Below are 13,791 nucleotides of genomic sequence, written 5' to 3'. Positions count from 1 at the left end.
TGGGTAACTGATGTGGTCACTGCCTGCAATTATGTGGGCTAATGTTTATTTTTTCCTGATTGATACCCCCAAGCGTGTGTAGAGAGGTGATTGATAGGTTGGTAGTTTGATTCTTTGGCTCCACTTCTCTTTTAAATGTGTTGGGTGGGAGCTGTCTACCTTTAGGCCTCTTGGCTGTACTGTAGGATGAGGTGGGTGCATGTGGGTGGTTACAGTTCAGTGTGGGTGGCGAGTGTTCAATTATTTAAAAAAGGCAGATTTAAGTACCTGATTAGAATATTCACTTTATATGTATTGCATTTATCAATTTATTATATTTCTTTACAGGAATACACATGGCTTGATAAAAGCCATTATGAAATTATTACAAATGCAAGCTCTTAAGGAAGGACAAGGTGGGGAGAAGAACATTCGGAATTTATATACTATTAGGTATGCAATTTTTCCTTTCAAACAAATTGCGTGTGTGTGCGTGTGAATTGTTAACTACGTTATGAACAGATATGTAATCGATTAAGAATTAGTTATTTAATTCAACAGTGATGGTGGGTCTTGGACCTCTTAGGAAGTTAGTATTTCAAAGACATGGAAGAGGGAGATAGAGTTGAAAACATGCTGATATCACCATTGTGGGTTTCGCAGTTGCTTCCGTGGAATTGGAGTCTGTTACCCAAAATTCTTTCTACTCTGGGATGTCTATAACGATCTTCCCAAATCCTATGAAGACTGAAGAGTTGATTGAGCAGGCGTACTGAAAGCAGGAGGGGTTTAGGTTAGGTAGGAGGGTACTATAAAAAGTAATAGATTATTTAAGGGTTAATACCCAGGGCAAGGTTAGTAGGTAGGAACATTGATTTGCCTTCTCTTTGTCATCTATATAATGTAACATGGTAGAGTTATGTTAAAATTAAATACACAGAACAACAATAATAGTGAAATGCATTGGATTTTATTGAGTTTGGACGAGGGAAGGATCATACTTACTTGTGAAGGTGACCCTAACCATTGCCTTGAAGGTCCCAGAAAGCCAGTTCTTAAGAGGGGGGCTCCTACTTAGTGAGCAGAGTGCCCCAGAAGATGCCCTGTAACTAGTATATGTTGTAGAGTCCTGGGATCGAGCCCCAAGTGTCGGGCTCCCTGCTCAGCGGGGAGTCTGCTTCTCCCTCTGCCACTCCCCCTGCTTGTGCACTCTCGCTCTCTCTCTCTCAGATAAATAGATAAAATCTTTAAAAAAAAATAAAAGGTTTTATTCATTGAGAGAGAGAGAGAGAGAGAATACATGAGCAGGGGGTAGGGGCAGAGGGAGAAGGAGAAGTAGACTCTCCACTGAGCAGGGAGCCTGATTCGGGGCTGGATCCCAGGACTCTGGGATCATGACCTGAGCCGAAGGCAGCCGCTTAACTGACTGAGCCACCCAGGTGTTCCCCTATTTATCATCTTTTTTATTGAGTACATTACTGAGAGTTTAAGCTAATTTTTTAACAAGGGCAGATTTTCATTTTATGTATTTTTTTCCTAACATATTTTTGAATACCTTCAAACATACAGAAAATTTGGAAGAATGTAGTACATTGAGTTAGTTAATTCATTATTAGTAGTAAATTCATAAGTTAATTTATTTTCAAATTGGTAAGCAAAAGGAAAATTATTTTTTTGAAAATACCCTGGAAACTTGGGGTGTGTAGAGCAAACTTTTCCAAAATGTTAAATATGCTTTTCTTCCCTTTTGTTTTTCCTTATATATTGTGGTGCTGTATGACATAACAAGGTTTTCATTTCAGGTTTCTCTTTCATCCATTGCCTTTATCAGAATTGAACCTAAGAAGAAGATGAGCAGATCTTAATATTTTTTGATGACTCATATAAATATCTGTGTTTTGTTTTGTTTTGTTTTGAAGAATTTCAAACTCTTGGGCCAGAGTTCCAGGATAGAAGATAATTCCAGGGGCACCTGGGTGGCTAAGTTGATGAAGTGTCCGACTCTGGGTTTCGGCTCAGGTCATGATCCCAGGGTCCTGAGATCGAGCTCCACCTGGAGCTCAGCTCAGCATGGAGTTTGCTTAAGATTCTCTCCCCACATTCTGCCCCTCCCCTTGCTTTTATGTTCACTCTCTCTCTCTAAAAATAAATAAATAAAATCTTAAAGAGAGAGAAAAGAATTCCATTTTATTGTTGTTCAGTGGGAGTTATTTATTTTAAAATAGGAAAGCTATTAAAGTTTTAAATTTTTATATAACAGTTTTATTGAGATATAATTCACATACCACAGGATTGACCCATTTAAAGTATACAGTTCAGTGGGGTTTTTTGTTGTTGTTGTTTGGTTGGGTTTTTTTTGTATATTCATGCAACCATTGCCATAATTTTAGGACATTTTCACATCCCCCCAAATTCCTCATCCATTAGCAGTCACTCCATATTTCCGTCCTCCCAGTGGGGGGGTCTTTAATTCAGTGGTTCACAACGCTGGCCGCTTATTAGAACCACCTGGGTGTGCTGAAAAACAAGCCATCCCAAGTGATTCTGATCCACCCTGAGTACAAGATTTCATGTCAGCTGCACTGATGTGAATGCTAATCGCCTGGGACCTTGTTGAACAGAAGATTCTCTTTCTTTAGGGCCAGGGTGGGCTCAGGATTCTCCAGTAACAAGCTCCCAGGTGATGCTGATGCTTCTTTAGCCCACTGCATTGTGGGTAGCAGAGCTGTGCGACGGCGTTAGTGGTACCTGGGAGCCTGTTAGGAGAGAGCCCTCCATCTCAGACTACCTGTATCAGCACCCGCATTCCAGTTAGATTTCGCAGGTAAGCCCTAGGCACCTTAAGGTTTAAGAAGCTCTGGTTTAGATGATGGTAAAAGGGAATTTTCTACCAACAGAAGGGTTAGAGTTATTCTCCCCTTCACACTGGTATTGGCCTTACCGTGTGTGAGTGCCGGACCTCAGTTGTCTGTCGCGTTTCACCTGTTTTCCTGCTTTATAATTCATTTTCTCCGCTAGTTGGTTCTTTAAAAGACAGTGGGTGCAAGGTGTGGATAGGGAACCCAGTTTGAGGAGCTGAAGTTGTACTGGGTACATAAGGTGTGTCTTTAGAGTGGCAGCACATCGAGAGGTCCAGAATCAGTCACCGGAGTTGGCATAATCCGTAATGTTTATGGAGAGCCCTTATGTGAATGGCTGCTTGGCACTATAAATCAGTAGAGTGTAATCGAGTGTGTAAGAGCCTCAAGTTCCTCCAGGGGGGATTGTGGATGGCGGGAACAGAGGCGAGGTGCGCCTGAAGAGCAGACTCCCCTCAAGAGAGCTATGATTACCTGAGTCAAGCATAAAATTGTCATGCTGTTTTAGAGCCTTCTTTGCCCCATGTTGGTTACGATATCCTCCAGCTTTGGAGAGGCAACTGATGAGCTGTGTATGAAAGCATAACAGGGTTACGAGAAGCCCAGAACTCCAGAGAGGTGTTCCCTGGTTATGCTGGAAGATTCATTTCAAATGGAAGTACTAGGACAGATAATTGGAAGCTGTCTGGGAATGAGACTTATCTGTGTTTTTTTACGGTAGTAAGGACTCGGCTAGCATACACAGTTTTGGAGTTTGTGCATTTTTCACTTGTTCTTGTCCTAAGACCTGATTAATTTGCATTCTAGCGGGACAGAATACGTGGTTATTTTAAATGGGTTGGTGCTGAATTGTGTCGGTTATGCCAGTATGGAAACGAAGGGGGGGAGCCGTGAGGACCGGAAGTGTGAGCCAGTGGCTTGCCCTGGTTCCTGTGAATTTCACGGAAGGAGCTCTAGAGAGGGTGTTCTCTTTGTTGAACCTAGAGCGCAGTGGTTCTCAAACTTTGTATGCCAAAGAAGCGCCCGGGGAGCTGGTTAACAGTGCAGCTTTTCAAGCCCTGGCTGGAAATTCTTTTTCAGTCCGTTTTGCACGAGACTTAGGAATCAGCATGTTTACCCAGCTGCTCAGTGATCTGGATATAGGTCATTTGTGGTTCGCAATTGAGAAATATTGCTTGAGGCTGTGGGAGCTTAAAGGTACCATATACAAGCTGCAAGGAGCCCCTCGGGGGTACACCAGGGGGGATATTGAGTGGCTTAATCCTGTCTCCTTGTCTCTCTTCCCTGTTGGGGGGCAAAAAGCCTGTTTCCTTCTCAGCACCAAGGCACCAAGTTCATCAAACCACGTCTGCCATGGAAAATAGAGAGGCCAGGATCAGAACCAAAGAGCATTTTAAAGGAAAAGCTGTCTAGTGAGGGCAAGCCAAGTACAAATGCAAGAGAGCATGTAAGAGATTTAAACCTTATTGCTCTATTCAAAGAAATCATTCTGTGGCCCCAGCAAGTGAGTGTTCTTCGTGGTCAGATGGTAGATGCTTGTTTGGAGTAGGAGGGGAAGAGAGCCCTCAGCAACTCTCTTAAAAAAGCAACACTGGTTTTCAGTGTTTACAGTGCAGCAGGAGCTCTTGCTCAGAGTTTTTGATATGGACGTCTGGAACATGACTGGAAACCTGCATTTTAACGAAATTTAGATGCACAGGTAGTCTACTGACCGTGCTTTGAGATACATTAGACTAGAGTGTATGGCTGATAAAGTTCATATTGCTTACCTGGACCCTTCTTTAGTTTTGTGACTTAAGATTGAATGGGGATGTTTAAATGTGGCTTTAACTCTGATGGTTTTTAGGATGGGGTTAGCTGGAAGAATACAGCACATTTATACTTAGCATATGCTATGCGTGAAACTCCAGGTGCGTGAGTCCCGACTCCGGTTGCACGGTAGAGCTTTTGAGGGGCTTTTATTTTATTCTTATTTTTTAAAGATTTTATTTATTTGAGAGAGAGAGCACAAGCGGGGGTGGGAAGCGGAGGGGCAGAAGGAGAAGAGATTCCCCCAGGACCAGGAAGCCCCACAGGGGGCTCGATGATCGCAGGACACTGGGTTCAAGACCTGAGGCGGAGGCAGATGCCCAATGACTGAACCACCCTGGCGCCTTGAGGGGCTTTTAAATGTAGGGGGCCTGGGCTTTCCCTGGAAGGACTGGAGGGTTAGCCTCAGGCACTGGTGGTTTTTCAAAGCTTCCTCGATGGTTTCCAGGGTGCTGGTAGCAGGGAGAACTGCTGGCGGATTGTTGAAATGAGGCAATAGGGGTTCATTGTTGCTAGACCTTCAGATCTTTCAGTATTAATAACATTTTATATGAAATCTCCTGACCACCGAATGCTGGAAAACAATTCAGACTTTTAAAAATACAGGGTAGGCAGACCAAACACCTCTGTTCACAGGATGCAATCCAAGGGCAACAACGTTGTGACCCCTGTTTTAGGCATTTAACAGTTTTCAAATCTTAGACGTGCTTTTCTGCCTGTGAACAATTTTTATAATAATTGCCTTTTTTTAAAGTTTATTTTTTTGTAATCTCTACACGCAATGTGGGGCTTGAACTCAAGACCCCAAGATCAAGAGTCACCCGCTCTACCGACCAAGCCAGCCAGGTGCCCCTCCCCCCCCATCCTGCCTTTTAAAAACTGCTACTAATGTATCCTTCAGTTAGGCTTTTCTTTCTTCTCCCCCTTTTGTTTGGTCTGGATTTTCTCTTGCTTAGCTTGAACTCCATTTTTCTGTTACTTATATTTAAGTTACTTAGACATTCTCGAATACTGACCCTGGAGGAAGCACGGCAGAGAGCAGATCCGGGTATTTCAGTTTTGAGGAAGAATAAATAAACTATGTTTTTACAATTCATTAATTATTGAGGTTCATTTTCTTAGTTGCTTTGTAATAGGCCACCCCCCCCCCCGAAATTTGATCATGTGCTTCTCTGCCTTTCGTTCCCCCTCTGCATATTCATGCTATGGCAGTCTTTTCAAGATCTCTCTTCCCTTTGCCGAAGTGAGGAAATAGCTGTGAATTCATGAGCAGAGACTGCTTGTTCCAGAATTCATACCGTTCTGATGTGCCAGACAGTGGCTGACAGGCACACATAGCAAATGTTAAGAATCTTATTTGTGGAAAGGTTTGGTCTGATCAGCACCAAGCTGTACTTTCTGAAATTAGGGAATATTAAATGCTTTTGGCAGATGGTGTACTCTGAATGGGGGATGAGGCCAAGGGTAATGGGCGGTTCTGCCCTGCTCCGATTAGTTACACACACTCTGTGTATTCGTCCATCTCTTCGGACAGTGTTATGTAGTTGATTTAGAGAGTTAATTTTTTAAAGAAAAGATGTTATTTATTCATTTGACAGAGAGCAGAAGCAGGGGGAGCGGCAGGGAGAGGGAGAAGCAAGCCCCCCTATCCCCCGCAGAGCAGGGAGCCCGGGATCCGGACCCGAGCTCAAGGCAGACAGCCAACCGACTGAGCCACCCAGGCGTCCCTGGAGAGTTAATTTTAAGAACATAAAGATGTGTGTCCCGAAGGCTGAGTTACTTTGTAATTCATACTGCTCTTTTCCACTTAGTTCTTAAGGCAAACACATTCCTCCCTTAGGTCTATCACATAGAAGAACAAGAGGGTCCCAAGAAGACTGACGTGCAGTGCACTAAGACCAGTTTGTGGCTGTGGACATCAAAATGGAGCCCCAGTTTTGATTTTGATAACTGGCTTTTTCTCAGCATTAAATTCCCTCTGCATTTTCTCTCCTGCCCATTTTGAAGAATGAGACGGAGTCAGCCATGGGAAGAGCACAGGAAGGGTGCTGCGGATCTAGGTGGAAGCAGGTGTGTCCCCACTGCTGTGAGAGAGAGCGGGTGCGCGGGAGCAAGCGCAGGAGGCCGAGCGCCTGGAGCTGAGCGTTCAGGGAGGGAGAGCCTGAGCCGGAGGCCCGGGAGAGGGGCGTGGCCTAGAATACACAAGACCATGGCGGACACTTTGGGAGTTAGAGAGTCCTGGGGAGCTTTGAAGGTCTATCTTTTTAACTTATTATTTTGAAATAATTTCAAAGTTCCAGAAAGATTGTCAGAATAGTACGAAAGCCGCCCATATACCATTTACCCTGATTCATGAGTTTAATACTTAGCCATATTTGCTTTATCATTCTGTCTATTCTATATAATTCTTAAAAAACATGTGTGAGATTTTATGTATTCAGTAGTGTGTATTTTCTAAGAACAAGGGTATTCTCATATAATCAGAGAGCAGTTATAATACTGAGAAAATTTAACATCGATATAGCGATCTACAGTTCATATTCCAGTTTTGTCATAGTGTCGTTGTATACTTTTTTCCTTTTTATTTTTAGTGTGTAGGATCTAATTTAGGATCACATGTTACCTTTAGCTGTCCTATCTTTTTAGTCTTTTAAAGTCTGGAACAATCTCTCTTCCTTTCTTTGTCTTTCATGGCATTGACATTTTGGAAATCTATAAAAGTGATGCCATATCCTTCTCCGGATATCACACCTGGAGGCACTGATGTCCATCTCATCCCTCACTGGGAGTTTTAATTTAAAAAAATTTTTTTTTAAATAAACTCTATCCCCATCGTGGGGCTCAAACTCACAGCCCCAGGATCAAGCGTCACATGCTCTACTGACTGAGCCAGCCAGGCACCCCTCCGTGGTGATCTTAATATTGGTTACCCAGTCAGGGGTGATGTCTGGTTTCTTTACTATAGAGTTAATCATTTTTCTCTTGTAACTAATAAGCAATCTGTGGAGAAGGCTCTTGGAACCATGCAAACACCTGCTCCTCATTACGCCCCCAACCTCCCAACTAATTTTCACTGTGATGATTTCAAAATGGTGGTTTGCCTAGCGTACCACTCTTTTCAGATTTGCTAGTGGCAATGGAGAGGTGGAAATGGTGGGAATCCTTGGAAATGCACTTAATCTATAGATTCTGAAACCCTGCCTCTATAGAGTCCGATTTAGAAAGCTTGGGTGTCAGCCACTGTGGGTACCTAGAACCTGTATATTTTTTTAAAAGTCTCGAGGGATTCTGATGGGGAAATAGGTTTGAGAATCACTGGATGAATGGCTAAAATAACCAAACAACATCACGGTGTTTCATAGTGATTAGAAAAAGATGCAACTTTCTTTCCTCGCACATCTGCATCTTTAAAAATGGGCATAATTAGGGCGCCTGGGTGGCTCAGTTGGTTAAGTGTCTGCCTTCGGCTCAGGTCATGATCCTGGGGTCCTGGGATCGAGAGTCCCCCAACAGGCTCCCTGCACAGCGGGGAGTCTGCTTCTGCCTCTCCCTCTCTGCTCCCCCTGCTTGTGTACTTTCTCTCTTTCTCTTTCAAGTAAATGAATAAAATCTTAAAAAAGAAATGGGTGTAATCAACCAGGTGTATTGAGGTAATAAATGAGATTCTGATTTGAACTCACTTCCTTTGTAAGGGAAATTCAAGTTATTTTGAGTCCGTTGGTGGTGTACTTCACATGATACACGTGGATTTTTCTAAAATCGAGACGAGGTTAACTAAATTTAAGATAGTATGTGGCTGAATTAAATTTGAAATTTTTTTATGTTTTATTTATTTAAGTAATCTCTGTGCCCTACGTGGGGTTTGAACTCATGAACCCAAGATCAAGCATCACATGCTCCACTAACTGAGGCAGCCAGGCACCCCTGAAATATTTTTTAATGCATTTTTTTTGGAGATATAATTTATATGCCATAAAAGTCACCTTTTAAAGCCATACAGTTCAGTATGATATCCACAAAGTTGTCTAACCATTATCACTGTCTAATTCTAGAACATTTTCATCACCCCTAAAAGAAGCCCCATTAACGGTCATTCCCTAGTATCTCTTACTCCCAAGCTGTGGAAAACACTACTTTTTGTATGTGGATTTGCTTCTTCTGGACATTTTATGTAAATGGAATTCCTGCAATACATGGCCTTTTATGTCTTTCTTTTCCCACCTAGCATAATGTTTTCAAGGTTCATCTGTGCTGTAGCATGAGCAGAACCTCATTCCCTTTTATGGCTGAATAATATTCCATTGCATGGACATACCACATTTTGTTTATTCTGTAACCTTTTTGTATGTTTACCAAGTCCAGTGAATTTTTGCTGTTTTTGCTTTTTACATTTATTTTTGGAGGTAAATTTGTAAGTTATGGAAATAAACTTAGCCTCTAAGAGTAATTGTTATATGCAAGTGATGAATCACTGAATTGTCCTGAAACTAATATTACCCTATGTATTAACTAGAATTTAAATAAAAACTTAAAACCTTAAAAAAATTTTTTAAGAGTAGCTATTGTTTTTCATTTCTATGCAAATTTCCATATTACGTTTACTTTTTCTTAATGAGGTTGCTTGGAATCCTGTAATTCTTTAAAAACTTGACTGTCTAGCTTTTTTGGGGGGGGTCAAAGTGAGCGTTTTGCTTTTGGGGGAGCTGATTATTTCAGTAATTGAATATATTATCTAAAAGGATCCCCTGAGATGTAGATGTTTGGTTTTATTTAGCATAAAATAAGCATGACACCATTATTAAATCATCTGTACTACACAGTCAAGCTGCCATAAGGGATTGGAACTGGTAGAATACATGAATATATTTAATTTTGCTGGAGTTACAAAAACTTCAGTACTTGGGGAACTACCATTTTCGGGAACATCATATATAACCTTTTTTGGGGGGGAGATTGTACTTTGTAGTTTTTTTTGAAAGCGGGAGTTTAACAAGACTGAATTACAGTAATCACCTCACCTCTGCTTTAATTCACTGGTATTTACTGGTTTTTGGAGGGGAGATGGTCAAGAAACGTCTTTGAGAATCTCATAAAAGTTTTGGTCCTTCCTTAGAAAATGTATACACACACACACACACACGTCCTCAAAATTTTGTGTATCATTTCAGAGGGCTTGTGTATTCTTGCTTTAATGGATAAAGGGACATCCTTATAGGAAAATCATGAAAGTGAATACGAGTAAGAAGGGATTATCAGCGTCAGATCTGACCCGGAGAAAGCCCAGCAGAGTTAATATTAAGACACAAGGGCAGTAGCAGGGGAAGCATAGCCGTTACTTTCTAAGGGCCATCTGGCCCTTTGCAGTTTGATGCTTTCTGTTGAACTGCATGTTTTGCTTCTGTTTTCATTTCCTCTTTTCTCTCCTTTTTCCCACCCAGGGAAGTCTTTGTTCACAGTTTATGGTTCTAATCACCTGGGGTTTACACTTGGGATTTATAATCAGACCTAAAGAATAAGCTACACGTATTGTACGGTCTTCCAGTTACGCGATTGCCCCTAGAAAGTGCTTTTAAGTTCTTCTAAAGGTGGATGTTTAATTTAAAAATTGCTGTGGTAATTTGATGATCAGTGTCTTTAAGGACGTAAAATGTCATTTTGGCCTTATGAGCCTATTTATCTTGTTTCCTGTTTTTAAATTTAATTCAATTTTATTTTTATTTATATATATATATTTTGCACTCGTGGCAGGTGACTTAATAATAGAAGTTTTGGAACCCTAAGTATTTGTTTGTTTCCCTACAGCCCTTACCTTCTACATAGAATAGTTTTAAACTTCTCACATTGGCACACACCTTTGCGTCAAAACCCTGCCTCTCAGTATAGGGATCCTGCAAAACGTTCAGTATGAGGGCAGAATCAATTGTAATATGAACTGTGTTTTCAAAGAAATCTTACACTTTCCCTATCTGCCTTACGGACCCAAGGAAAATAGTCAAATTAGTCAAAATTTGTCAAAATGTCCAAGTTGAAATACTTCTTGCTCCAAAAGTCTTCTTTTCCTGGCAGCTTATGTGGAAAGGAAAAATACGTGTGTCTTAAAAACACAACAGGATAATTCACAATTATTGTGTAATTTTTCTTCTTTGTAGTAATATTCATTGTGGAATCTTAAATTTTTGTTATGCCTTTTTTTTTAATCTTAAAATCGTCGGGGCTTTTTTTTTTTTAATCCCTTTTTGGCTTCTAACCAGCACTTTCAAATCAAAATTCAGAGCAGGTAGAGAAATGCTTTTAAAATGCATATTTGATGTAGTAAGTGCTATGCTGTGCTTCTGAAAGTGCCGGGGTCACAGCTGCATACATGAAAATGCATGGTGACTGTAGGCATTGTTTCCTCACACAGAAAAGGCAATCTGAGTCTATCGCTGAATTTATGATGTAAATCAAATCCTAGCTTTCCTGTACTCAGAGATGGAGCAGAAAGGTTGAGGTGACCTAAAGGTTACAAATAACTTTTGCTTTTTGATTTGCCTACCGCAAGACTAATTTTTTTTACGTCCCTCTTTTCTATTAAGATTGATGTATTTATACTTGGGAAGGTGAATCTAGTTACATACCTTACTCTGTCATTGCCTCGGTGCTAGTCTAGCGGAACCGTGCATTTGTCATTCACTCCTGCCCCCACTCCATTCTGTTAAGATGCGTGCACCGCGCTGTGTTGTTGACAATATTACTAAAGGGTGGGGAGGGCTCAAGTATTAGGTACCAACTCTGCGTGTTTCCTCTGTGCTTTTTATCCCTGAACAGTGTGGACTCTGAAAGCGTGTACTAGAGGCACTGTGATAAGTTGGTTTTTCACGACCCAGTGAAAGAGTTTAAAAAGGTGCTTTGGGGAGAGTGTGTGTGTGAGTTACATTTATCGTAGCTGTGCCTCGGCATTGAAAGGGAAACCTAACAAGAATAAGACAGCTCCAGCTTTCACGCAGCCTTTGCTCTGGTTTGAGATACAAACCTACCTGTCTGATAATCAGAATGGTTCCGCATTGATGGAGTATTCCGTGTGCTAGGTACAGTGTAAATGCTTTACTTAAAATGGCAGTTAAGACATTTATAAATCACGAAATGGGAAGGTGCCGAAGAACGTACGACAAATTGGTTCCTCTATGGCAAAAACAGAAACCAGACGGTGAGGGAGAGACAAGAGGCACTAGAGGCCAATGAAGGGTGACCAGGTCACCTGGTCTGTATTGATTTTAAACTTTAGAAACAGTGCTCTTCTCTTTTAAGAGGAAAGCAGAATCTATTGGTTGTCTCAGGAGTTGGGAAATTATGACTTAAAACATTTGTGCTCATTCTGGGCACCGTACTTCTCTCTGAAATAAATGTGGTATGGTTTATCTCTTTGAGATTAAAAATAAGAGATTCCTGGGGTGCCTGGGTGGCTCAGTCGGTTAAGCATCTGCCTTCGGCTTTTGGTCATGATCCCAGGGTCCTGGGATCGAGCCCCCTCATCGGGCTCTCTGCTCAGGGAGTCTGCTTCTCCTTCTCCCTCTGAGCTCTCTCTCTCTCTCTCATGCTCTCTCACTCTCTCTCAAGCAAATAAATAAAATCTTAAAAATAAAAAAAGGAGACTCCTTTGTGAGGCTTAGATTTTATTGGACGTTGGCCTTAGAGCCATGCAAGATTGGCACAGAATTATTAACAGTCGAGAGCCTTCTGTACCCTGCCTTTGCACAGTTGGGTCCTACCTCTAGTCCAGAGCAGTAGGAAGATTAGGGCTTTAATGGGTGGCATTATCTTTAGCACTGGAAGGTACTTGGTCTGATGTCTTCAGTTTACAGATGAAGAAACTCTGTCCAGGAGAGGTTCATTCTCTTGCCTGAGATCAGAGCCTGCATGTATATCTGGAACTCTTGACCCTTTTTGTTCATTGCCTCCCCTTCACTATTTTCTGCCTCCTCTCTACTTGCAGTTTTTTCGGAGATGGGATTGTGGCAGCCTAACAGTGAGTGATTCCAGTGACGCTAGGGAGGCACTGCTTATCTAAATAATAATGATGAGCATGTCCCAAGGTTGTTTTTGTTCCTCAAAACTTGCATAGCTCATTGTCTGCCACTAATACTTTCACAAATGATCATGTTGATTGTATGGTCAGCCCATCCATCATTTTCAATACAGCGTTGTAGTCAGCTTTGTATCACTTGAGTAGTGGGGTTGGGGAGAAGTGAAATTTTAAGGCATAACCCGGGTTTTACTTGGTGTTCTGTACTACATTCTTTGTTTGATCTTCTGATGAAGAGCAGAGGTGACCTGTTTAAACTGTGGATCCTCCCATTTACCTTGACCTTTCTCAGTTGGGTGTACTTGAACGAAGTGGAATGGCTAACGAGCAGTGAATGAGAGGAAGAAGGAAAAGAGAAATCTTGAATAAGCCATAAATTTAATAATCCCTGAATGCATCAAGAATGAATTATGCTTAGTCTTATGACATCTTAAATGTTCCAATGATAATATTTTAAATAGGAAAATGACTATTTTCTATCATACCCAAATTAGTAGGTATATTATTGAATACAGTTTATTTTGGAACATGATTCTGTATTTTGCAAAGGAATAATTTTCCATTAGTTTTCCATTGAAAATTTTGGAGTTTCTGCTGTATTGTGTTACTCTTATGTACCTAACGTTAATATTTAATGACTATATTTCCATAAGAAACTTAGAATTTTGAGTATGATGGGTTGCTTTTGGTTCATTGCAAGGAAGGGTGAAGGTGGCATCGTCTTTTTTTTAAATAGCTCTGGGACGGTACCATGGTTTAATCAGTTTTGTGCCTTTCATAAGTGCTTGTCATTTTACAGTGGCTCAGTGATTCTTAACCAGGGCAGTTTTGCCCCCACCCCCCCAGGAGACATTTGGTAATGTCTGGGGACATTTTTGATTGTCATAACTATATTGAATGCTATTAGCGTCTTGTGGGTAGAGGCCAGGAATGCCGCTAAATCCCCTTCAGTGCACTGGACAACCCCCAAAAGAATTCTCTGACCCCAAATAGCGGTTGTGCAAAGACTGAGAAAACTTCATGCGTGCCAGTTGCACCATAAAGTCTATTGAATTACAAAATGCATTCATTCTATTAAGCATA

At 41.3% G+C, this 13,791-nt stretch overlaps 1 protein-coding gene across 1 annotated transcript in view; it reads left to right on the top strand.

Moving 5' to 3' along the window:
• The window catches only part of FOCAD (focadhesin), a 302,415-nt gene that overhangs the window by 58,380 nt on the left and 230,244 nt on the right, over positions 1 to 13,791 (top strand). Inside the window, exon 5 of the mRNA XM_045780633.2 lies at positions 328 to 432. Within this exon, the coding sequence (XP_045636589.2) occupies positions 328 to 432 (105 nt within the window). The remainder of the gene's footprint in view (positions 1 to 327; positions 433 to 13,791) is intronic.

The sequence above is a fragment of the Ursus americanus genome, chromosome 18, assembly GCF_024610735.1.
Source record: "Ursus americanus isolate L20-20 chromosome 18, mUrsAme1.1.p, whole genome shotgun sequence".
NCBI lineage: Eukaryota > Metazoa > Chordata > Mammalia > Carnivora > Ursidae > Ursus > Ursus americanus.
This window is presented reverse-complemented; position numbering and strand designations above follow the sequence as displayed.